Source organism: Lissotriton vulgaris, chromosome 7, assembly GCF_964263255.1.
Source record: "Lissotriton vulgaris chromosome 7, aLisVul1.2, whole genome shotgun sequence".
Classification (NCBI taxonomy): Eukaryota; Metazoa; Chordata; class Amphibia; order Caudata; family Salamandridae; genus Lissotriton; species Lissotriton vulgaris.
This window is the reverse complement of record NC_141695.1, coordinates 1265287520-1265310920: the sequence shown is the minus strand read 5'-3', so window position 1 is coordinate 1265310920 and position 23401 is coordinate 1265287520. Positions and strand designations below refer to the sequence as shown.

At 48.6% G+C, this 23401-nt stretch overlaps 1 protein-coding gene across 2 annotated transcripts in view; it reads left to right on the top strand.

Moving 5' to 3' along the window:
• CDC25C (cell division cycle 25C) overlaps positions 1–23401 on the top strand; it is a 432607-nt gene that overhangs the window by 330238 nt on the left and 78968 nt on the right. For both annotated transcript variants that reach the window (XM_086931823.1, XM_086931824.1), the window contains one exon: positions 6863–6961. In XM_086931823.1, coding sequence (XP_086787949.1) covers positions 6863–6961 — 99 coding nt within the window. The remainder of the gene's footprint in view (positions 1–6862; positions 6962–23401) is intronic.

Below are 23401 nucleotides of genomic sequence, written 5' to 3'. Positions count from 1 at the left end.
CCCGAAGATCGACGTCCCGAAGATCGACGTCCCGAAGATCGACGTCCCGAAGATCGACGTCCCGAAGATCGACGTCCCGAAGATCGACGTCCCGAAGATCGACGTCCCGAAGATCGACGTCCCGAAGATCGACGTCCCGAAGATCGACGTCCCGAAGATCGACGTCCCGAAGATCGACGTCTCGGAGAGTCACGTCGAGTAAAAAAAAGTCGATGCATAAGAGGAAGTCTACTCCCTGGACAGGGTCTAGCGTGGTGAGCGTCTCCTCATCAGAGTTCCCAGTCGCGCCGGCGTTCCTCCTTAGAGTCTACCTCCAGAGCTTCCTCCCAGAGGCCTGCTCGTAAGAGGAGGAGAGTACTTAGGTCTCCGGACTCTGATTACTCGAGGACCTACTCGCCCTCAAGGCCTAGGACTCCTACTCCGCCACTTCAACAGCTACATCTTTTTCTTCTTCCTCCTCCTCCGCCTCCTCCGCCTCCGCCGCCGCCTCCTCTTTCCCCTCTTTCTCCTCCTCTTCAACCTCAGCCTCTACAACCAAGGCCTTTGATTCCGGCTCAGCCACCTCTTCTTCCACAACAGCTGGTGCCGGTAGATCACGAGGGAGGCATCGCTCTCGCAGTGAGCGTAGATCTTCAACCAGGTCACGACATCGTAGTCATAGAGAGGTCGTGGTCCAGGCATACCAGATACACGGACTCTTCAAGTGACAGGAGGTATTCGCCTACTTTGTCGTACTCTCCTCCAACGAGGGTGTCGCCAGTGGATGACATAGTGACGTTTGGACGTGCTGTTGAGGGGAGCAGCGAAGTTGGGGATAGCACTGACGGTGCCCACCCCTTCCAGCTCTGTTATCTTTGAAACGCTACAGCGTAAGCACCTGTCTTGCCCTTTGCTGCCTTTGGTGCCAGGGTTGGTGGAACCGGCCATGGAGCTGTTTCTGACACCGGTCTCGGTGAAGTCTGCCCCATCCCGGCTGCAGAAGAAGTACAGGCCCCTGGATTCCAATCCGGCACTTCTGAGAACTGATCTTGCCACGGATTTGGTTATTGTTACAGCAGCAAAGAAGCAACACTCTACTGCTCCTTCGTCAACAGTCCCTCCAGACAAGGAGAGCCGTCATATGGATTTGGCAGGGAGAAAGGTCTGCAGTACGACAGCCACGTCTATGAAAGCTGTGAGTTCAACAGCACTTCTGGGTTGGTATGACCGTTCCTTGTGCTGCAGCAGTTCATTGAACTCCTCCCTAGGGACAGAAGGGAAGATTTCCAGGAGATCTTGAATGAGGGCATGATGGTCTCCAACCAGGTCACCAGCGCAGCTGCGGATGCCTCTCTCCTGGCTGCTCATGGCTACTGCCATGGAGTAAATTTGATTCAGAAAAAGGGGGTGGTGATGAACAGAGTGTCTGAATTGAGCAGACCACTCTTACCCAGTCCAAAGATCAGGGCTTGATCCATCACCGTTTTTTAGCTCACTGCACCATCCCAGCTCAGAACCTGGCTACATGCAAATTAGTCTGACCCTGGCCCAGTGCATCATGGGAACAGTGCAGACCAAACTACCAAGCCAATTCTTATAGTGGGAAGGAAACAAGCTTCCGGGGACCGGTGTCTGGCATTTCAGCCGTCTTCGGCCCGGCTTGCTTGAATCCTGATGGTGCAATGAGCAAGGGACTCACATCTAAGTATACCCTTCCACGCTTATGGTGGACAAAAACGATTCAGAAAAGGGGGTGTTTTTCTGAATTGTTTTTGTCCACCATAAGCGTGGAAGGGTATACTCAGATGTGAGTCCCTTGCTCATTGCACCATCAGGATTCAAGCAAGCCGGGCCGAAGACGGCTGAAATGCCAGACACCGGTCCCCGGAAGCTTGTTTCCTTCCCACTATAAGAATTGGCTTGGTAGTTTGGTCTGCACTGTTCCCATGATGCACTGGGCCAGGGGCAGACTAATTTGCATGTAGCCAGGTTCTGAGCTGGGATGGTGCAGTGAGCTAAAAAACGGTGATGGATCAAGCCCTGATCTTTGGACTGGGTAAGAGTGGTCTGCTTAATTCAGACACTCTGTTCATCACCACCCCCTTCTCTGAATCATTGAGTAAATTTGAGGCGCACCTCCTGGTTACGCCTTACCTCTCTTAAGCCGGTGTCACAGCAGCGTATTGCCAACTTGCCCTTTTCTGGCACTGCCCACTTCGGGACTCATGCGGATGAGGAGATGGCCCACATGAAGGCGGAAGTTGAGACGTTGAAGTCTCTCTGTTAGGAGAAACCAAAGGACCAGCGGAAGTCTTTCTGCCCCTTCCAGAGGCGCTACTCCTCCCAACGTTTCCGGCGGGGGCAGGGTCTCCAAGCTGGCCAGCAGCAGCAGCAACAATATCAGAGGCAGCCCTTCCGGAAGCGTCAGAGGGGCAGAGGCGGTCAGCAGGTCTCATAGGGGAATAAGGGCCCGACTTGGTCGAAGGCCTGAGGGATTACTTCCCCCTCGTCTGTTACCCACTCCGGTGGGGGGAAGCTTCAGAATTACCCGGCAGAGTGGATAAAAATTACTCAGGACAAGTGGGTGCTGATTATTGTTTGCAATGAATACAGTCTACGTTTTGACAGCCCTCCTCCAGCTATTCCACTCGTTCGCTCGCAATACCAGCTGCGCTAGCTCCAAGCGGAGGCCGATACCCTCTTAAGAAAAAGGCGATAGAAGAGGTCCCTCTGTCTCAAAGGGGAAAGGGTCTATACTCCAGTTTCTTTCTAGTGTGCAAGAAGGACAGGAACGAGTTCAGGCCCATTCTGGATTTGCGACAAGCAAACAAGTGGATCCGCAGGCAGAACTTTCACATGTTGTCCTTGCACCAGATTTATCCTCAGTGCATCGAAGAGACTGGCTTTGCGCAATAGATCTGCAGCATGCGCACTTCCATGTACCCATTGCACAGAAACATCGGAAGTTCCTACGCTTCCTAGTCGGCACCAACCACTATCAGTACACTGTACTTCCATTTGGTATGAAGTTCGCACCCAGGACCTTTTCAAAATGCATGGCAGTGGTGGCGGCTCCCCTGAGAAAGCACAAGGTGTTTGTCTACCAATACCTGGACGACTGGCTGATCAAAGCCTCCACCTTCCAGGAAGCACAATTGCATTTCAACAGGACGGCTGTTCTGTTGAGCCAACTGGGTCTACACATCAACATGTCCAAGTCTGTTCCGACTCCTGTTCAGTGTCTGCAGTACTTGGGAGCCTCCATCGATACTCTCAGAGCAAACGTGTGTCCTACGGAGGAGCGACGCTTATCGATCCTTCGTGTCAGTTTTTCAGCAACGACAGTGAGGACAATGCCGCCTCTCCTGGGGTCGATGGCTTCTTGAATCTTCCTTACACCACATGCATGCCTCCACATGAGACTGCTGCAGGAAAGTCTGGAGGTTCAGTGGGACCAGAAATGAGGGAGCTGGGAGGACAAGATCACACTATCCCAGCACGCTCGGCAGTCACTGAAATTGTGGTGTTCAGCGGAGAATCTCCTCAAGGAGGTTCCATTCCACAAGGACATTCCAATACAGACCATTGTGACAGATGCTTCACTCCAGGGCTGGGGAGTGCATTCAGACCATCTGCAGATCCAAGAAACGTGGTCCCAGGCAGAGTACACGTACCATACTCATAGCTGTTCACTTGGCACTGAAGGCCCTTCATCTGTCCTTCCGGACTGACTCCCTGCTTGTACAGACGCACAATACGACCACAATGTATTACCTCAACAAGCAGGGAGCCTTGAGATCGAGCACACTGTCTCAGGAATCTCCTGACGATAACGGCGACCCGGGTACCAGGTGTGCAGAATGCTCAGGCGGACGCACTCAGCAGGCTCGTTCAGGGGAACCGCGAGTGGGTTCTAAACGATGAAGTGCTAGGAGACCTCTTCGAAAGATGGGGCACTCCAGACATAGATCTGTTCGCCACTGCCAAAAACAGCAGATGCTGAGACTTCGCCTCCAGGTTTTACCAACCGGGTACTCTGGGGAATGCGCTATGGATCAGCTGATCGAACAGCTTTCTGTACGCTTTTCCACCCATTCCCCTGATTCCGGCAGTGCTCATCAAGCTGTCGCAGTCCAGAGCACGAATGATCCTCATTGCTCCGTAGTGGCCTCGACAGTGGTGGTTCACAGACCTGCTCCACCGGTCTCTCAAACCCCATCTGCGGCTTCCATGTCGGCTGGACCTTTTAACGAAGTTCGGGGGCAGATGGTCCACCCCAACCTCTCATCGTTAAGTTTGGCGGCATGGCTCCTAAGATGGTAAAATATGGACACTTGAACTTGCCTGACCACTGTATGGATATACTTAAGGAGGCGAAAAAGACCATCCACCAGGACTTCCTATGCCTACAAGTGGAAGAGATTCTGCATTTGGTGCACATCCAAGTATGCTGACCCTACCTCCTGCAAGGAAGATGTCATCCTTCCATACCTCTTGCATTTGGCTTAACCTGGCCTTAATTTCCATTCCATTAAGGTTCACCTCGCAGCATTAACTGCATATAGGAAATGCCCTTCACAAACATCCCTTTTCCAGATACCTGTCATTAAAGATTTTTTGGAGGGTTTGAAGAAGGTGTTTCCCCCCATTAGGCGGCATCGCCGTCATGGGAGCTGAATATGGAGCTGTCCAGGTTAAGGAGCCTTTTGAGCCTATTCATAAGGCTTCTCTACAGCATTTGTCCTGGAAGGCGGCTTTCCTTGTGGCTATAACATCAGCGCGCAGGGTGAGTGAGATTCAGACTTTGTGTTGTCAAGAGCCCTATACAGTATTTCATGCTTCCAAAGTTGTCATGAGGACTCACCCTAAATTTCTCCCTAAGGGGATATCTGATTTCCATGTCAACCAGACAATAACATTACTGACGTTTTTTCAACATCCCTCCTCTTCGGCTGAGAGGTCCCTGCATTCTCTGGATGTGAGGCGGTGTTGAAATTTTACTTAAAAGACCAAGGACATTCGTAGGTCAGATCAGTTGTTTGTGGATTACGGTTCAGTCAGGACTGGCCTTGCCACCTCTAAACAGTCCATATCTAAGTGGATTGTGTCCTGTATGCAACTATGCTACCAGAAGGCTAACAAGACACTAGGGGGTAAGCCTAAGGCTCATTCTACTAGAGGCAAAGCGGCTACTACAGCTTTGCTATGTAACGTTCCCATTGCAGACATCTGTAGGGCGGCTAAGAGGAAGTCTGTCCACACATTGCCGACTCATTACTGCCAGGATTCTGATGCCAGGGCAGATAGGGCAAGTTGGGCAGGCTTCGCTGAGGAATTTATTTGCTCAGTAAGGATTTTTTCTTCCGCCGCTGGGTTGGTTTTGGGATGGGCTTGCCATTCTTTTCACAGATTATGACTATACACTGAGATCCCCTACTACAGAAGGAGTAGTTTCTTACCTGTAACTCCAGTTCTGTAGTAGGGGTATCTCTGTTATAGTCATAAGCGACCCGCCCACCTACCCGGTGGAAGAAACAATGATTACCTGAATGCAACAGGCCTGGCTTTATACACCTTCAAAAAGAACTGAAAGTAACTTGCCTGGGGCTGTGCATCATGAAATACCGAGGGTCTCTGGAGTGTTCCTTAAAGGCACGGTATCCCTTTTCCAGACGCATCATGGCAGCCTATCCTTTTTCACTTCAGGATGAAGTGCCGGCCAATGTAGCCAGGTTAATGTTAGGCAGCATTATTTGTCTTTGATTTTCTCTTACGTGTCTATGCAGGACTGCAGAAGACAACTTAAGAGACTATTTTGATTGCTCCGGGGTCCACGCACATGGGCGGGACTATTCACAGATTAGGACTATAACAGAGATACCCCTACTACAGAACTGGAGTTACAGGTAAGAAACTACTCCTTCTGTTGGATACTCTTCTGTCTCCAGTTTCTTTATTGCTCCCAAGTTGACATCTCGGAAGGCATCAAAATATGTGAGGGTTATTTGAAAATGTTTGCAATTGCAGTGGTTCCTGCACATTTTTTGTGTCTGCTGACTATTATCTCTACACCTTGGTGCCATGCAAGACCTCTGCGACGCCTAGAACACAACTGGGATCACCAGATGCTGTCACTTTGTTCCTTTCCGGGGTCCTAGCTTATGATTGTGATAAGAGAATGATAAAGAAGTGGCGTCTTCCACTTGGTGCAGATTGCTGCCTAAAGGCATACCAAGAGTTGGATTCACTTCAGGTATAATGTATTTAATAGCCATCACACCACTGTGCTTCGTGTGATGAGTAAGCATTGATCCAGGAACTCCGCTTGTTTCCATCTCAATGAGTTTTCAGGTGGGGTCTCCTAGACAAACTCCGTGGCAACCTGTTGTGCATGTATGGTGGAGCCAGCCTCGTAGCTGAGAAAAGCAATCAAAAAAATTCTTTATGAGAATTGGAACTGTGGGAGTTTTCTGACGCTATGACGTAGAATATCACTTCTCACTAAGAATATCACTGGATTTTTATCTATTTGGCCCCTGCCGGCTTTCTCGAAGACCAGCCTTCATGATGCTTTTGCTGTGTCACCCATTTGGGCCTGCTTGCTGAGCTTTCTCGGCAGGGTTGCTGCACCCTGGCTGATAATTTGCTCTCCCCTTCTGCTGTTGAAACGAACACCCCAGATGATAGTCTACGGCGTTTCCCAGAGAAAGAGGATCTTGTGGGATCTAAACTCAGACTATGCAGTTGTAAGTGTCTGTTCACCCTTTTGGGGATATTATGAAGTACCACAGTCCAACAGCATAACCCTGTGGTGTGAAAATGTAACTGTTTGGGGCAGGGAGTGTTGTCTTTACAGATGTGATTTTGTCTTCTCACCCTGCAGACTGCTGCTCTTCTCCGTGGGGAATTCCACAGCCTTGTGGAGAGATGCTTCATAATAGACTGCCGCTATCCTTATGAGTACAGCGGAGGACACATCCAGGTGAGGAGAAGCCTTGGACAGTCATCTTAACTGGATGTTTACTGTAAAGAGTGTTTACTTTCAGGTGGCACATTAATGGGGGTGATGATGCTCTGCCATCAACCATATACATAGTACTCCTGAACAATCTGAGTCCCTTGGACTCCCTCCTCGGTCGTCTTGGTTCAGTATTTATCCCCCTTCTGCCCCTTTCATTGCCCCAGACCCTTTTGATCTTCTTCCCAAGGATCTTTTATCATAATCTTTGCCCCTGGGATCTCAAGACCATCTCTTGCCCGAGAGGCTTATTGTTGAAACTTGTTTTTATTGGAATTTTTCAAGAATATACAAAAATTCACTGCACATACAATGCAAAGCATGTGGACCAATCCTTGACAGAGAAAGTGTCCTGCATAGAGGCAGTAATTCCGTAGACATCAACGTCAAAACAATATAGGCTCCTAAAGTAATGATATTTTGATAAATGTGATCCGTATGACCAGCCGGCTAACCCAACAATCATGTTACAGTGAATGAGATTTAAGTCAGTGAGTTCAGGCTGAAGTAACAAATAAGAACGGAGTGGTTGCCAGATAATTTTGGGGCTGGAAGTGAGAGGCAACAAAGACGCAGGTACATCACTATAAGTATCACAATATATGAAATGCCTCCGGCCAGGACTTCACCTACGGCGGTGCAGCTCCACCCCAGTTTAGGGAAACCTGCCTCTTGACTAGCAGTAATGCAATTGTGGTAAAATGCCTAATCCCAGGACTCAAAGGGAGTACATACCCTAGCAATGCCAGTAAGGGTGTATGAGAGAGCTCCATCTCGACAATTAATTATCTCCTAGTTCCCGAATACTGCCTCCCAGAATGCCAGAACAGCAGGGCAGTTCTTCAGTAGGGGATCTCTGTGTATATAACACAAAAAAGTATCAGAGGGTCAGGAGTAAGACAGGCTAATATTGAGGACAGCGAAGGTGTAACGCTCCCAATCGCCATATGACTGGAAAAGAAGTGGTGTTAAACAGGCCAGATCAAGATCGGTGTCTGGTCTCTGGCACCCATCAGTCACCACTCGGAACCGCCCTTCATCATTTGGGGCTCCGAGGACCAACACTATACTGGATCTTGTTTCTCTAGCAGAAGGAAATTAACCTTCCTGTTAGTATGTGTTGGTATTAGGGTCACAAACGTGTGTGTTGGTAAAGTAACTGACGGGGTAAAAAAGAGAGAGTGTGCAGTGCAAGGGGAGTACCAAGAAAATAAAGAAGGTGAGTAAAATTGGTTTAAGGAGCAGAAACATAATTTTAATAGGGTATAGCTCCCAACACCAATGTTAACAAGCACTGGCGTTGCCAATAGGTCTCGCAGTAGGAAAGTTTGAGCTATTGGTTGTGTAAATGACAAAGCCCTTTATGTATTCTAAATGATAACAACAGTGAAAGGCATTGTTATTTGCCATTGTAATAGTTCCACCTGTCGTACTGCACGATCAATTGGCAACGTGAGTGTTGTTCGTGTGTGAGTGGCGTTGTGTGTGTGAGTGGCGTTGCGTGTGTGAGTGGCGTTGCGTGTGTGGCGTTGCGTGTGTGGCGTTGCGTGTGTGAGTGGCGTTGCGTGTGTGAGTGGCATTGCGTGTGTGAGTGGCGTTGCGTGTGTGAGTGGCGTTGCGTGTGTGAGTGGCGTTGCGTGTGTGAGTGGCGTTGCGTGTGTGAGTGGCGTTGCGTGTGTGAGTGGCGTTGCGTGTGTGAGTGGCGTTGCGTGTGTGAGTGGCGTTGCGTGTGTGAGTGGCGTTGCGTGTGTGAGTGGCGTTGCGTGTGTGAGTGGCGTTGCGTGTGTGAGAGGTGTTGCCTGTGTGTGAGGCGTTGGCTGTGTGATTTGTGTTGCCTGTGTGAGTGGCGTTGCCTGTGTGAGTGGCGTTGCCTGTGTGAGTGGCGTTGCATGTGTGAGTGGCGTTGCATGTGTGAGTGGCGTTGCATGTGGCAGTGGCGTTGCATGTGTGCGTAGTTGAGTGGTGTTGCGTTGTTTAGTGGCGTTGCATGTGTGAGTGGCGTTGCGTAGTTGAGTGTCGTTGCGTAGTTGAGTGTCGTTGCGTAGTTGAGTGGTGTTGCATGTGTGAGTGGTGTTGCATGTGTGAGTGTCGTTGCGTAGTTGAGTGTCGTTGCGTAGTTGAGTGGCGTTGCATAGTTGAGTGGCGTTGCATAGTTGAGTGGCGTTGCATAGTTGAGTGGCATTGCATAGTTGAGTGGCGTTGCGTAGTTGAGTGTCTTTTAGTAGATGAGTGGCGTTGCGTAGATGAGGGTGAGGTGTTGAGGGTGAGTAAGGATGAGTGAGAGTGAGGGTGAGTGAGGAGTTGAGGGTGAGTGAGGTGTTGAGGGTGAGTGAGGTGTTGAGGGTGAGTGATGGTGAGGTGTTGAGGGTGAGGTGTTGAGGGTGATTGAGGTGTTGAGGGTGAGTGCGGGTGAGGAGTTGAGGTGGAGGCGTTGAGGGTGGGTGAGGGTGAGTGTGAGGTATTGTCATTGAGTGTGAGTGTGAGTGAGGGGGTGTGAGGGTGATGGGGTGTGATGGTGAGGGTGTGTGAGCGTGAGGGTGTGCGAGTCTGAGTGTGAGTTATTGTCATTGAGTGTGTGTGAGTGTGAGTGAGGGGGTGTGAGTGTGTGAGTGTGAGGGTGAGGAGTTGAGGGTGAGTGCGTGTGAGGGTGACTGTGGAGTTGAGGGTGAGTGAGGTGTTTGAGGGTGAGTGAGGTGTTGAGGGTGAGTGAGGTGTTGAGGGTGAGTGAGGTGTTGAGGGTGATTGAGGGGTTGAGGGTGAGTGAGAGTGAGTGAGCGTGAGGGTGAGTGAGTGAGTTTGGGTGAGGTGTTGAGGGTGGGTGAGGGTGAGGCGTTGAGGGTGAGTGAGGAGTGAGTGTGAGTTAGGGTGAGGGGTTGAGGGTGGGTGAGGGTGAGGGGTTGAGGGTGAGTGAGGGTGAGGGGTTGAGGGTGAGTGAGGATGAGTGAGGATGAGTGAGGATGAGTGAGGATGAGTGAGGATGAGTGAGGATGAGTGAGGATGAGTGAGGGTGAGTGAGGGTGAGTGAGGGTGAGTGAGGGTGAGTGAGGGTGAGTGAGGGTGAGTGAGGGTGAGTGAGGGTGAGTGAGGGTGAGTGAGGGTGAGTGAGGGGTTGAGGGTGCATGCTATTTAGAAAACAAAAATATGCTATTCCCTCAAAGTTATTACTAGCAAAATACTGGTAGTACGTGTGAGTGAAAACCGCAAGTGTAGTTTGCACAAAGCTCTAAAATAGCACTGGAAACAAAGAAAACAAGTGAAAGCAAGTTACGGTACCATAAAGTGGGTTTGAACTTTCATTTAATGTTCTTCCCGAAATGTGCTCCAGGCAACACGTTAATCTCTTTGTACGCCGTGTTTGTGCTGCACATTTGGAGGCTTAACAAAAACATGCTAGTTGGGGCAGAGCAACTCCATCGCTGCCGTACCAAAATGGTTAAAGGGACTGTAAGAAGGGGCGGTGCAAGGAAAACAAACTGCAACGTGCTGAAGGAAGGAGACTGTAAATAAAAAAAATTCTAATGAAAAGAAGCGGGACAGGTATAAATTACAACAAACTGTTGTCCAGCACCACAGCATTTATATTGGAAATACTGTGCTTCTGTCAGACGGTGGTCAGAGGGCGGAAACAGCAGGGGTCCCGGACAAAAAAACAAGCGTTAAGAGCGGCCGGGAAACTGAAAGCACGGCCGGCCAGCCATGATTAATTAGGGGAGGAGAAGCCGCTGAGCGCACGCTGGGCGAAGCCCTTTGATGTGCTGGTGGCAAGAAAGTGCATCATTTTCGAAGAACTGCCGCTTTAAATATGTGACTACATAAAGGATAAAGGCGGAAAAGAAAGTTCTCTCTTTCTGACTTCGGCTCCAGGTGGCGTTAGAGTCTTACACTTGTATATGCAACTGTTAAAGTAAATGGCAGAAATAAAACAATTATCTCGCATCTATACAGAGCTGAACTTTCTAATTTGCGAAAAGTCTCCTAGAAGCCAGACGTGCCGTGTAGTACAGATACTTGGAGAGGTCGCTGCCATTGGGAGATAAGAAAAGCTGACTGTATTTATAGACTACAGTGCAGATGATAGCTAGTGCTTAGCTCAAAATAAATGTTTTATTTTTCAAAAAGATCTTTTAAAACTTAGAATGTCGGGATTTACATGGTAATTACGCATGCTTGAAGTTCAAAATGTATTACGGAAAAGTCACGATTTTTATTGTTTATTGAATCAAAAGTTCCACTTTATGCGCCGTGGCCTGAATGATAAAAGGCACGAGACGAGTCGACCTCGCAAGCGTTTTACGCTCTGTGAACTCCAGGTTATATAAAAGTTACCAGCATACACTGCGGTTTCTCAGGATAAACAAACACCAAAACTGTTGTCTGAACATCCAGACACTGTAGAACTCATGAATAAACCTCCCCTCGAAAGCCGCATATCTCAGACATACAACTATTCCAGACCTTTCCGTTAAAATGGAGGGGATTTGTTGAGACAAATATATCAGTAAACAACCTGGGAAGCCAAAACGAGCACTCGGACAGGAGAAACGCGACGTGCACCAGAAACAAACAAAAAAAAAATGAAACGCCGGATGGGGGCGGGAAAGCCTGGTGGGAGGCGCGAATGCGCGAGGGGAGCCAGGCGGATTGGGAGAGAAGCCTGATGGGGCGGGAGAGCCTGGTGGGTGGGCGTGAATGAGGAGGACTGGGCTGGGCTTGCATGCGGATTGGGAGAGAAGCCTGATGGGGGCGGGAGAGCCTGGTGGGTGGGCGTGAATGAGGGGAGGACTGGGCTGGGCTTGCATGCGGATTGGGAGAGAAGCCTGATGGGGGCGGGAGAGCCTGGTGGGTGGGCGTGAATGAGGGGAGGACTGGGCTGGGCTTGCATGCGATGCGCGTGCATGTTGACGGGCACTGCATGAAAACCGCGGGCTGAAAGCCCTTTGGTTTGACGAGAAAATAGCCGACTTGAATTCTCCCCATTTCCCATTCCTGCGGAATGGTAAAGGCTCGACCTAAAAATAGCCAAGACAGGGTAGAATTCATGACCTGTCTAGTGATGTAACTATCTCTGTGTATAGTCATAATCTAGTGAATCGTCCCGCCCATGTGTGTGGACCCCGGAGCAATCAAAAATAATCTCTTAAGCTGTCTTCATTGCAATCCTGCATAGACACTTAAGAGAAAATTAAAGGCAATATTGCAGCCTGTACCTACAAGGCTACACTGTCCAGTACTTCAACTAGAAATGCCAAGGAAATAACACCAATAACACATTTAACACAATCTGTCAAGTTTCACCCATAGAGAAACGTTCCTCCCCTCACCAAATCCTTGGAATGATAGAAAAGAAGGTAAGGACAGACAAGCCTCCATAGGCTCCCATTATGTGTCTGGAAAAGGGATACCGTGCCTTTAAGGAACTCTCTAGAGACCCTTGGTATCCCAGCAAGCACAGCCCCTTCCTTTTACTTTCAGTTCTTTTTGAAGGTGTATAAAGCAAGGCCTGTAGCATACATCACAGTACCATTTTCTCCACCGCGGAGGTGGGCGGGCGCTTATGACTATAACAGAGATACCCCTACTACAGAACTGGAGTATCAGGTAAGAAACTACTCCTTCTGTAGTAGGGGATCTCTGTGTATAGTCATAATCTAGTGAATAGAATGGTAAGCCCAACCAAAAACAACCCGGCGGTGGAGAAAAATAGACAACACCACTATTGTGTGAACAAATTCCGCAGCGAAGCCTGCCCAACCTGAGCATCTGCTCTGGCATAAGACTCCAGACAGTAATGCTTAGCAAAGGTATGGACCGACTTTCAAGTGTCCGCCCTGCAGATCTCTGCAATGGGAACATTTTGAAGCAAAACTGTTGTAGCTGCTTTGCCCCTGGTAGAATGAGCCTTAGGCTTACCCCCCTAAGGTCTTATTCGCTTTCTGATAAGAGCTGGATACATGACACAATCCACCTAGAGATGGACTGTTAAGAAGTAGCCAGACCAGTCCTAACCGACCCATAGTTGACAAACAATTGGTCAAATCTACGAATACCCTTGGTCTTATCCAGATAGAATTTCAACAACCTTCTTACATCTAGGGAATGAAGAGACTGTTCCGCTGGAGAGGAAGGATCCTGGAAAAATGTTGGTAAAGTTATAGTCTGATTAACATGAAAATCAGAAATCACCTTGGGAAGGAACTTAGGGTGAATACGCATAACCTTAGCAGCATGAAATACAGAACTGGAGTTACAGGTAAGAAACTACTCCTTCCATGCCTAGTGAATGAAATCAGCATGCGCCAGTGCACGCCTCTGACAGCTATCCGGCCTTGTGCAGTCTATTTTTGCAAGCATCACAGGGGTGATGTAGATCCTATGCAGATATTTAAAATGTAAAAGTTTGTTTTTATAGTTTGACACCAGACGTTAATTCTCATAGCAATAGGCCCACATCATGTCTGTCATGGGCTGCGCCAGGTCTCCCTCTCAGGCCACACGTTTTGAGAAAGGGCCCTCTTTCTGCATGGCTGTCATCCCTTTTTGCTGGATTGCGGATGCTTTGACTGAGTGTTCGCTGGGCTCCTGCTAATCAGGTACCCAGGGCCTATGTTCGTTTTCTAAAACTTCATTAAAGCCTAAACCCAATTGGCATCTCTGGCCACAGGTCAGCCCCTGGTAAATGGTACCACAGGTACCCAGGGCACTGTGACCAGAGAAGGCCTCTAAGGGCTACAACACTTAGTGTGCCACCATTAGAGTTCCTGTACCATTGCGTGCACAAACTGCCTTTGCAGGCTGCATATTTTGGTGCAGGACAAAGTGAAGAGTCGACATGGCACACATCTGTGTGCCATGCCTACAACCCACTGCCCTGGCATAGATCCGTCACCCCTCTAGCTGGGTGCACGGTAACAGTGGTGAGGGTACAGGTGCATGAGACCTGTACCCCTACAGTGTCTAAGTCCATTCTTGGACATTGTAAGTGCAGTGCAGCCATTAAGAGTATATGGTACTAGGAGTTTGTCATTACAACCTCCACAGCGCCATAATGGCTACACTGAAAACTGAGACGTTTGGTATCAAACTTCTCAGCACATGAAACCCACACTGATTCCAGTGTGTGATTTAAGGAAAAATGCACACAGAGGGCATCTTAGAGTCCCCCCCCTGAAAACGAACCTACCACTAGTGTCAGGGCTGAAAGGCTGCTTTTAGCTGCCACCACCAGACCGTTTGCTAGACCCCTGGTTCGAGAGCCTGCTGCTCTCTGGGGCCTGAAACAATGCACATCCTGGGACGAGGTGCCAAGTCTCCTCCCCCAGGATGGGCAGAGATCACTAAGGGAAAGCTTCAAAGGCTTGCTGCATTAGTGAGGTTCCCCAGGCCACCTGCTGCTTTCAGCAAATTAGCCCCACTGGTTCTGACCCCCACTTTGTGTGGGAGAACCAGCGGGAAACAACGTGAGGAAGAGAGGTGTGCCCACCTCTGCCAACTCATCCCCTCAGGTGGGGGAGGCAAGGTGAGCACAACTCTCAGTCCACGCCATCTTGCAGATGGGGGTACTCAGCCAACCAGGAACAGGCCCACTGACTTGGCCCCAGCCCTACTGACCTGGCTCCACCTCTAACCTGCTCCTGCGAAATCCTGGTGTGTCCTGCAGCCAGCAATCTCGAAAACCCAGGAGGACCTGTCTGCCCTCAACCACAAAGACTTTGTCTCCTGTGAACACAGGATTTGTTAATCTGCAACCTCTGGCTCCGTCCGGTCACCGCGAATCCGCACCACGCTGCACCGGTCGCCCACGGCCAGAGCTTAAGTAGCAAGCACCATGAGTAGGTCCCCTCTGTGATCCTGACCCGAGATCCGGCGACCCCTGGCCTGCCTCAAGCCTCCAGCCGACGCTTGCCACCTAAATCCGGAAGGTTCCTCCAACCGCCACCCGGAGCTGGTAAGAAGATCCGACCCCAAAAGGCACCTCTGCACCCGATGCCCCACGGCATTGGGTGGCCAAATCGACTGTGCCTAACCAACCCCCAACTTCCCAACTCACCTCTCGAAGTGGTGGTCGCACCCAAAAGACCTTTTTCCCCAAGCCTGCAGTGTCTTTTCAAACTGGAGGTTCCCCATTGCAACAGGGCGTCTGACATCTAAAAAGCACCCTGCACCCGGCCGCCCTAGTGCCGCTGAGGGTGCACCTTTGGTGCTACTTTGTATCCCCATTTGCCCTGAGATAAAATCTAGGAGCTTTGCTCCCACAACCAAGTGGCCTGCTTGTCCACAGCCACCAAACTGAGGCCCCCTATCCCCCATTTAATAACATTGGGCCTCAGCACCCGGCCGCCCTAGTGCAGCTGACGGTGTAACAAGAGTGCATCCTTGACCCTGGGGGACCCCTGAGTCTACCTCCAGAACCTCAACTCACACTACCAAATACTTAGCTTAAAACTGATAACATTATTTTCCTCCAAAAGTTAACAACTGTTTTTCTTGGAAACATTTCTAAGTGTGGCGTTTAAAAACCTAAAGAAATTGTTTAAAATTGTACTGTTTAACAAAAACGATTTTACTTACCTGTTTACAGGAAATGTCCCAGGGTAGTATCTAGGTATACTACTCTGTGTAAGAAAAGTAATGCAAAAAGTAACTTAACTTTTATTTTACTGAAAAGCCCATTCAAGTCTCTGTATTGTATTTACAAAGTATTTCATTTCTCTGCAACCATACTGTAAGTCAAAGCAAAGTGCATATGCAATTACAATTCAAACTGTTTACACACTGCATTACTACTGTATAGTATTTATTGCTTACCTGTGCCAGGCTTGCTTGGTTCTAGAAAATAAAATAACTAAGAATATTTTTATACAGAACAATTGGTCTGAGGTTCAATCTTTGTGTGAGTTCATTTGCTGACTAAGTGGGTACAACAAATGCTTAACACTGTCCTCTGATACTGCCTCACTGCTCGACCACACTACCACAAATAGAGAGTGAGGTGCTATCAAAACTTTACCTCCGTCTACCTTTGGGGTTGCACTGGACTCTGTGCATACTATACCTGACTTTGGTATAGTATTTCCAGAGCCAGCTTCCTACACACGTGCCCCACCGGCCATCATTGGTCAGAGTGTCTGCGATTGTCAGTACATTCTAGAAACCATGTGTGTTCTGTCCGGTGTAGTAATGATTGTAGTAAGTGGGAGGAACTCAGGGGGTTCCTCTGTATCAGGGTGCAGTGCAGTGATTAGTGACATTCATGTTCTGTGCACAAGAAAGCGGTCTAACGTAGTTGTATCCTGACCATTTGCCGAATCTGTCACTGTACGCAAGTGTCCGTCTCTAAACATACCTCCTATAGTTTGTAACTGACAATGAGTGAGTATACGCTGTTACAACTTCAGTCGTGGGGGATATCCATAGATTATTTAAAATCGGCGAATGCGGGGTATACAAATGGCCCGCCTTTAGGTACCTACGTAGATGCCCCCAAGCCCAACTTGTGGTTTGCAGTGTGTGAATCTCAGCCGGTGTTATCCCAGGCCCAAGTGGGAGGCTAGTAGAAAGGGGGTAGGGACGGGCCTGGTTCTATTCAGGTTTCAAGAATTGTAAGCACGCACCCGGGTGGTACCAAAAGTAGGCGTAATGCACCTGCGCCACTAAATAATACAAATAAAAGTCGGGTACTTCGAACCCTCCTCTTTTGAAGGGCTAAATGTCTGCCAGCCCACCGTGCTTGTCTCCCTACCCAGATCAGCCATGTCCGCATCCCCCAGAGGGGACTAAAGGAGACTGTGTGGAATTGGGATGTTTAAAAACAAATATAAATACCTGGGTAACACAACCATTTTGATGATCGCAATGAGACCGGCCACCGACGATGGGAGTGCTATCCAGCGGTATATCTGTCCAGAAAGACAGTCTATGGCCGGTCCATAATTAAGCCGGACAACTTCCGAGGCTGTGGGGTGCAAAGTTACACAGAGATATCTGCGGGAGGGGGGGGGGGGTCGTCACACCAGCACTGGGGGGAAATCCAGCATGAATGACGTGGTAGTGTCTGTTAGGGAGAATATTTCAGATTTGTTCCTATTGATGACCAGCCCAGAAAAAACACCAAACCACTCCACCTCCGGCATAATCAAAGAGATTTAAGGCAGATTCTCGAACGAATAAAAGGTTATTGTCCGCATATAAGGATGCCAGGAGGGGACCCTGATGAAACCCTATTCCTCACTCGAACCTCCGTTCCTGAAGATACCTCACCAGTGGGTCCATTGCTATTATAAAAAGCAGAGGCGAAAATGGGCAGCCCTGCCTAGTGCCCCGTGACAAGGCAAATTTATTGGACAGCGCCTCTTTTTGAGCGCCACTTGTAGAAATTCCCACTCCAGAGAATCAAATGCTTTTTCCGCATCTAATATTGCTGCAGCAGGGAGAGCAGGGTTGATTTGGTTGATGACCCGAACAATGTACGTAAATTTACCGAGGTCGAACGATTCGGCATAAAACCCGACTGGAATGGGGAAATTATCTGACCAATTAAAAGCGATATGCCCCTGCCTAGAACCTTCGCTAATATTTTGTAATCCTGGTTTAAAAGCAACAACGGCCTATATGAGTCATATCTGTCAGGCGGCTTGCCCGGCTTAAGAAGCAATTTTACTATCGCTTCACGCATGGTGGGGGGCAGTACACCTGACTCCAATGCCTCTGCGTAAACCTCCAGGAGATGTGATACTAATAGTACTTTATACGTTTTGAATAATATGCCGGTAAGGCAGTCTGTGCCGGGAGCCTGTGAGCCATCCAGACTGTCAATGGCTTCAATAATCTCGTACGTGCCAATGGGCGAGGCAAGGAATTGTTGCTGTCCTTTTTCCATCCACACCCTTGCTATTTCATTTAAATAATCTTACAGGGTTTCAGCCGTCGGTGGGGAACACGTATTGTAGAGGCGGATGTAATAGGACAATAAGATAGACTGATATCAGCACCATCTGTGGCGTTGGTGCCGTCTGTTGCCTGGAGCTGCATAAAATAAGTGGCATGTTGTCTAGGGGTAAGTAAACGGGGCAAAGTGCGCCCCAGCCTTTCTCCCTCCCCAAACACACGGGTGCTAACATATTTCCCCAAGTGAGCCGCCTCTTGATGCGCCAGCTCCTGAAATTCTCCCAATAGCTTAGCACGTTGATGCAACAGAGAGGGGGCCACACCCATCAATGTCTTGGCATCCAGGTCACTTAGCTCCCACTCAGTGGCGTTAAGATCCCAGTGAATTGTATGAAGCACCACAGCTTGCTTAGCTATGCAGATGTCCCTAATATTCACTTAAAAGCGTCCCATAAAGGAGCTTAGCGAGGCACAAAGCCAGTATTTATCTGAAAGCACTCTATGACCGCGTTTTGCACTTCACTCTTGAAAACAGTATGTAATAAGGCGTTGGTTGGGAAGTGCCAAGATCCAGAAAGACTCTCTACAGTGGGCAGAACCAGTGCCAATAGCACTGGTGAATGATCCGATAAAGTGTGGGGTACATTGAGCAAGAGATCCGAGGTTATGTACCATCGGTCTATGCGGGACCAGGTGCCATGCGGCGAGCAAGGCTTGGTGTTGTGCCTTGTGCCCGTGATGTCTGTCCCAGGTGTCTGTGTGAAGTTAAAGTCTCCCCCAAATATAATAGAATCAATTGGTATGCCACTAATATGCATTGAGATGGTAGCAAAAAAGCACGGGTATCCACATAAGAAGTGTAAACATTAATGAAAAGTATGCGTTATGTGCCTGTTTCCCGGCAATAGTAGGTAGCGGCACTCGGGATCCCTAATCTGTCTGAGTCACGAAAGGGAGTGACCTACAAATCAAAAGACAAACTCTACGGGAGTAGGTGCTATAACTAGCGAAAAAACGGTTACCACCCCAGGCAGCAGCAAATTAGTTGTCCTCTTTCAGGGCATAATGGGTCTCCTGCAGTAATGCAACATGCATTTTGCGTCCTGCTAGATAGGCAAGCTCCTGTCGTCCCTTAAGAGGGTTTGACAGGCCTCTCGCATTCCATGTAACGCAGCTCAGCTCGAGCCCCCCCCCCCCCCCTTCCCCCGCTCTCCCTCCCGAACCCACTAAAGTAGGTGCAGTAATATGCAGTCTAAATTGACTCTATAGTCTGATTTGGATAGCCAACTGGTGTGCACATTCGTAGCATGAGGGGATGGGGGGGGGGGAAGTGTGACGTCGGGTGTAGCGCACTTCGTGCGCATGCTCAGCTCAGTTCTGGGGTGGTCGTTTTTCTGACCAGCCCGTGGAGCACATGCGCATTAGCCTGGAGATTAGAAGAGCGGGAGTTGCTTCATGGCGCAGCCCCGGTCTCCTAATGGGCGGCTGTGTACCCCTGCCCAAGCCAATCCTGGCGCTGCTGGGGCAGCGTCTGGATTGGCTTAGTCACAGCGCGGCACAGGATTTGGGAAGCGTAAGCGTTAACTGTAGTCCATAGTCGGACACTCGTACTGCAACACGACGACACAACACACACCTCGTGTTCTGGTGCGAGGGCCGAGGCTGCCTGCTACTACTGCTCGTCGTGGGTGGGTAGCTACGGTAAAGAAGAGACTCACTGCCGAGACTTCACCACATAATAAGGTAAGTTAAGTACTTCCAAAGTGAGCTGATGCTTGATGACGAGAAATATACAATGTACCTTTCACCCGCGCCACCAAGCTGATTGTTGTAAGTAATAGTGCATTTTAAATTACATACAGCAATCAGCTTGGTGGCACGGGTGGAAGGAAATGCTCATGTTAAACATTGCTCGGCGCTCTCTAAAGGGCACAATCAAAGCGCCGGCCATTAATATACTCTTTTACTGGACTTTTTTTGGCCCACAGGAATGAGATGAAGAGTTCAGCCTTATAGTGGGCTACTTATGTGTATGTCCTTTTCACTACCTGTACCAATTTTAAGAATTTTCTTGCCTTACGTGTAAGTTACTCAAATGGTTTCTCAATTTATTTTTGCTGTTTTTACTGAAGTTTTGTTTGAGTTTCTTGACACTTCAAAGCAAAATACTAAATCAGAGCCATCCCCTTCCATAGCCATTGTTATCACCGCCGATTTTAATGCTAAGAAATTAGTGGGTATTATCTTAATAATGGCAACTGCGATTTTCACTTACAAAAAGTACATTTTAGTTAATAATCAATTGCTTAAGAGACTGGATCTTTTTCCCGTTTAGGTGTTTTTGTTTTTAAATTGTAAGTTAAACTGCCTTACTTAATGTACTTAGCTGTAAATATCAGAGTGAAAGATGGGATGCTAACAGGTGAGGCAACTTCCATGTGTCTATGATTAGGATTTATAAGACCAAAAGTACAGGTACTGTTGTATATGTGGGTGTATTGGAGTATGTAGATTTACATTTATGAAACAGCAAACTCCTATTTTGCATGCCACCAACGGATTTGCGGTGTGTATGGAAGAGACTAGATCAGATGGGCCTTGCAACACTTTGGATCTGGGTATTGGCAATCTGCCTTTGACTGGGGAGATTTTTAGGGGTGGAGTGGGGGGCTAATCCACAACCTTAACCCCATCGCTCAAAAATATTGTAAAGGCAGCCCTTCACATTGGATGCTCATACTCTATGGATTAAACTAGCAAAATAACCTTGAGCAAGATGTACAAAGAGACACACACTCTTTGTGACCAGTCTCATTTAGCGATAAAACTATGTACTAATAGGTCACCAAATGTTCAGTCGCAGGGGTACACAGAACAGCTTGTCTAATGAATATTAGTTAGGCAAGGCGCGGTCGCAACCCCCTCGCTCGCTACGGTGCTCTATGAAATTCATTTTCCACCCACCAATTACAAATGTCACCAGCCGCCACTGGCTGGGAGGTCCAGGGTATCTCTACCGGTTCTGCTGCACTTCTCACATGCCAGAGGGGCTCGGACCACTTAAGCCGCTGTCCGAGGCATGGATCGCCGCTCTGACTTGTCACGAGGCAGCTCATTCAGCACGGCTGCTCGGAAGCTCCGCAATCAAGCTACCATCTTGGTGCTCGATCAGGCCACACCCTAGCATTTTATAATTGCTATCAGGCCATTTGGACACCCTACCACCTCTTCATTTGACTTTGTTCTGCTTTGCTTCTCCCCACACCTGGTCTGCCTTACTCTTCCGTGCATGAAGTCCTTTCTCCCCAACCATTTGACTATACAGGGAGGTCCCTGGATCTTTTGTGTCTGAAAAATTGCTGACCTTGTGAACCCTTACTGGCTGTTGATCGATTTCATAAATTTTCATAGTGACTTTGTCTGGCTCCTAAAATGTGCTGGTGGACTTGAAAGTATGTTCTCCCTCATGCGACTCTTGCACTCCTTGTCCTCGTTTCGCCTCTTGAAACCTATGGCATATCCTGGTGTCAGAGCAGATAACTAAAGTGGTTGCACAACAAATTTAAAATGAAAACCTAGGAGGAATTTGGTGTAGGTTTTCAGTAATCTAGTTACACCCCTTGTCCCCATGCTCCTTACATCAGCCCTTTTTGTGTCCTTCTAAATTAAGGTTATGGTCATAGTGAAGTGATGGCAAGGAGATGATTTTGGACTAGCTGTACAAAGGTTGCAATGATGAGCAATTCATACATGCCAACAATGCTTTGTTCGCCCTACGTTGGCAGGGTATGCCCCAGACGTATGTCCCTTGCTCACTTTGCCACTGGATTCAAGATATCCTTGCTGATGAGGGTTATGAACCCGCAAACCGGTCTCAAGATGCTTGTTTCTGGTCCAGGGAAGACATGGCTTGGCAGTTCGGGCTGGACTGTTCCCATGAGGCACAGGGTCAAGACTGATTTGCATATGGTCATGTCTGAACTGGGGTGGCTTGGTGAGCAAAATAACAATGGATTAAACCTAGATCTATGACTGGGGTGAATGTTTTGCCATTGTGCTACATTCCGTTCATGATTTTGTTTGTTTTGCTGTTCACCCTTTGTGGGAAGGGTATGCCCAGACTTGGATCCCGTGCTCACTATGCCACTGGAGTCAAGATATGATGGCTGAAGCCGGCTGATAGCCAGAAACGGGTCCTAGGATGCTTGATTCCGGTCCAGGGAGGACCTCGATTGGCAGTTCGGGCTGGACTCTTCTTATGGGGCATAGAGTTGGGTTCAAACTGGAATGGCATGGTGAGCAAAACAACGATGGATTCAGGCCCAGATCCCTGTACTGGGGTGAATGTATGACATTGTTCTGCATTCTCTCCATCAACTGTTGTTTTTGCATTTGTTACCCGAGTGGGACGGGTATGCTCAGACGTGAGTCCTGTGCTCTCCATGCCACTGAAATCAAGCTATCCAGGCTGATGAGGGCTGAAAGCCCGAAACCCGTCCTTGGATGCTTGTTTCCAGTCCAGGGAGGACCTGGCTTGGCAATTAGGGCTGGACTGTTCCCATGGGACACAGGGTCAAGACTGATTTGGATATGGCTGGGTTCAAACTGGAATGGCATGGTGAGCAACAAAACGGTGGATTTAGGCCCAGATCTCTTTACTGGGGTGAATGTATGACATTGTTCTGCATTCTGTACATCAACTGTTGTTTTTGAACTTAAAAAAACTAATACTTAGTAAGTTGCCCCAGTATTGGAACTTTCATAGATTCCCATGCTTTGTAACATTCCCTGTCGTCGGAATGGGAGCCTCGGTAGTATCACAACCATAGAAACAAAAGAGAAAAATAGGCCTAGGCCTCATCTCATTTTGTATCCGATCACCCTCTTTGTGTAAAAGATACCAAACTTTTGTCAGGACCAATCAGAGCAGCCTCACCCCATAGAACCTTCCTGAGAGAGCTCAGAGCCTCAGATTTTTCTACCGCTTGTTGTGCCAGGGAGTCTCCACTGAGCTCTGCTCAGTTTTCTCATTCTTACTACTTATTTCTTCAACTTTTCTACTTCAATCAAGACCTGTCTGACAAGGAGAAGAAGGCCTTATTCAGGTCCTGTGCGTCTTGTGGAAAAAAGCGACTTTTTGTAGAAGATAAGCATGAAAGCTGTATCTATTGCTTATACCCGGACCACAAGGCCACAGACTGCAAGATTTGTAGAACCTTCTCTACAAAAATACTTCAGGACAGAGAGGGCCGGCTTTTGACCTGGCTTCAGAAAATGAATACTCGGAAGGAGGTGCTTTCCTCAGATAAATAGGATTCAACATCTCCGGTTTCCTCTCACAGATCCAAGAAGAGGGGTAGGTCTCCTCCTTCTTCAGCCGAGCCCCCTATCAAGGCCCCTCATAAGATGTCTGAGAGGGCTAGTCCCATTAAATCTCCTCACAGAAGTGAAAAGGAGAGGCAGGGACAGGCTGCTGGATTGGTTACAGCCACTAAGGACAAAAAGGAGGTTTCTATCACT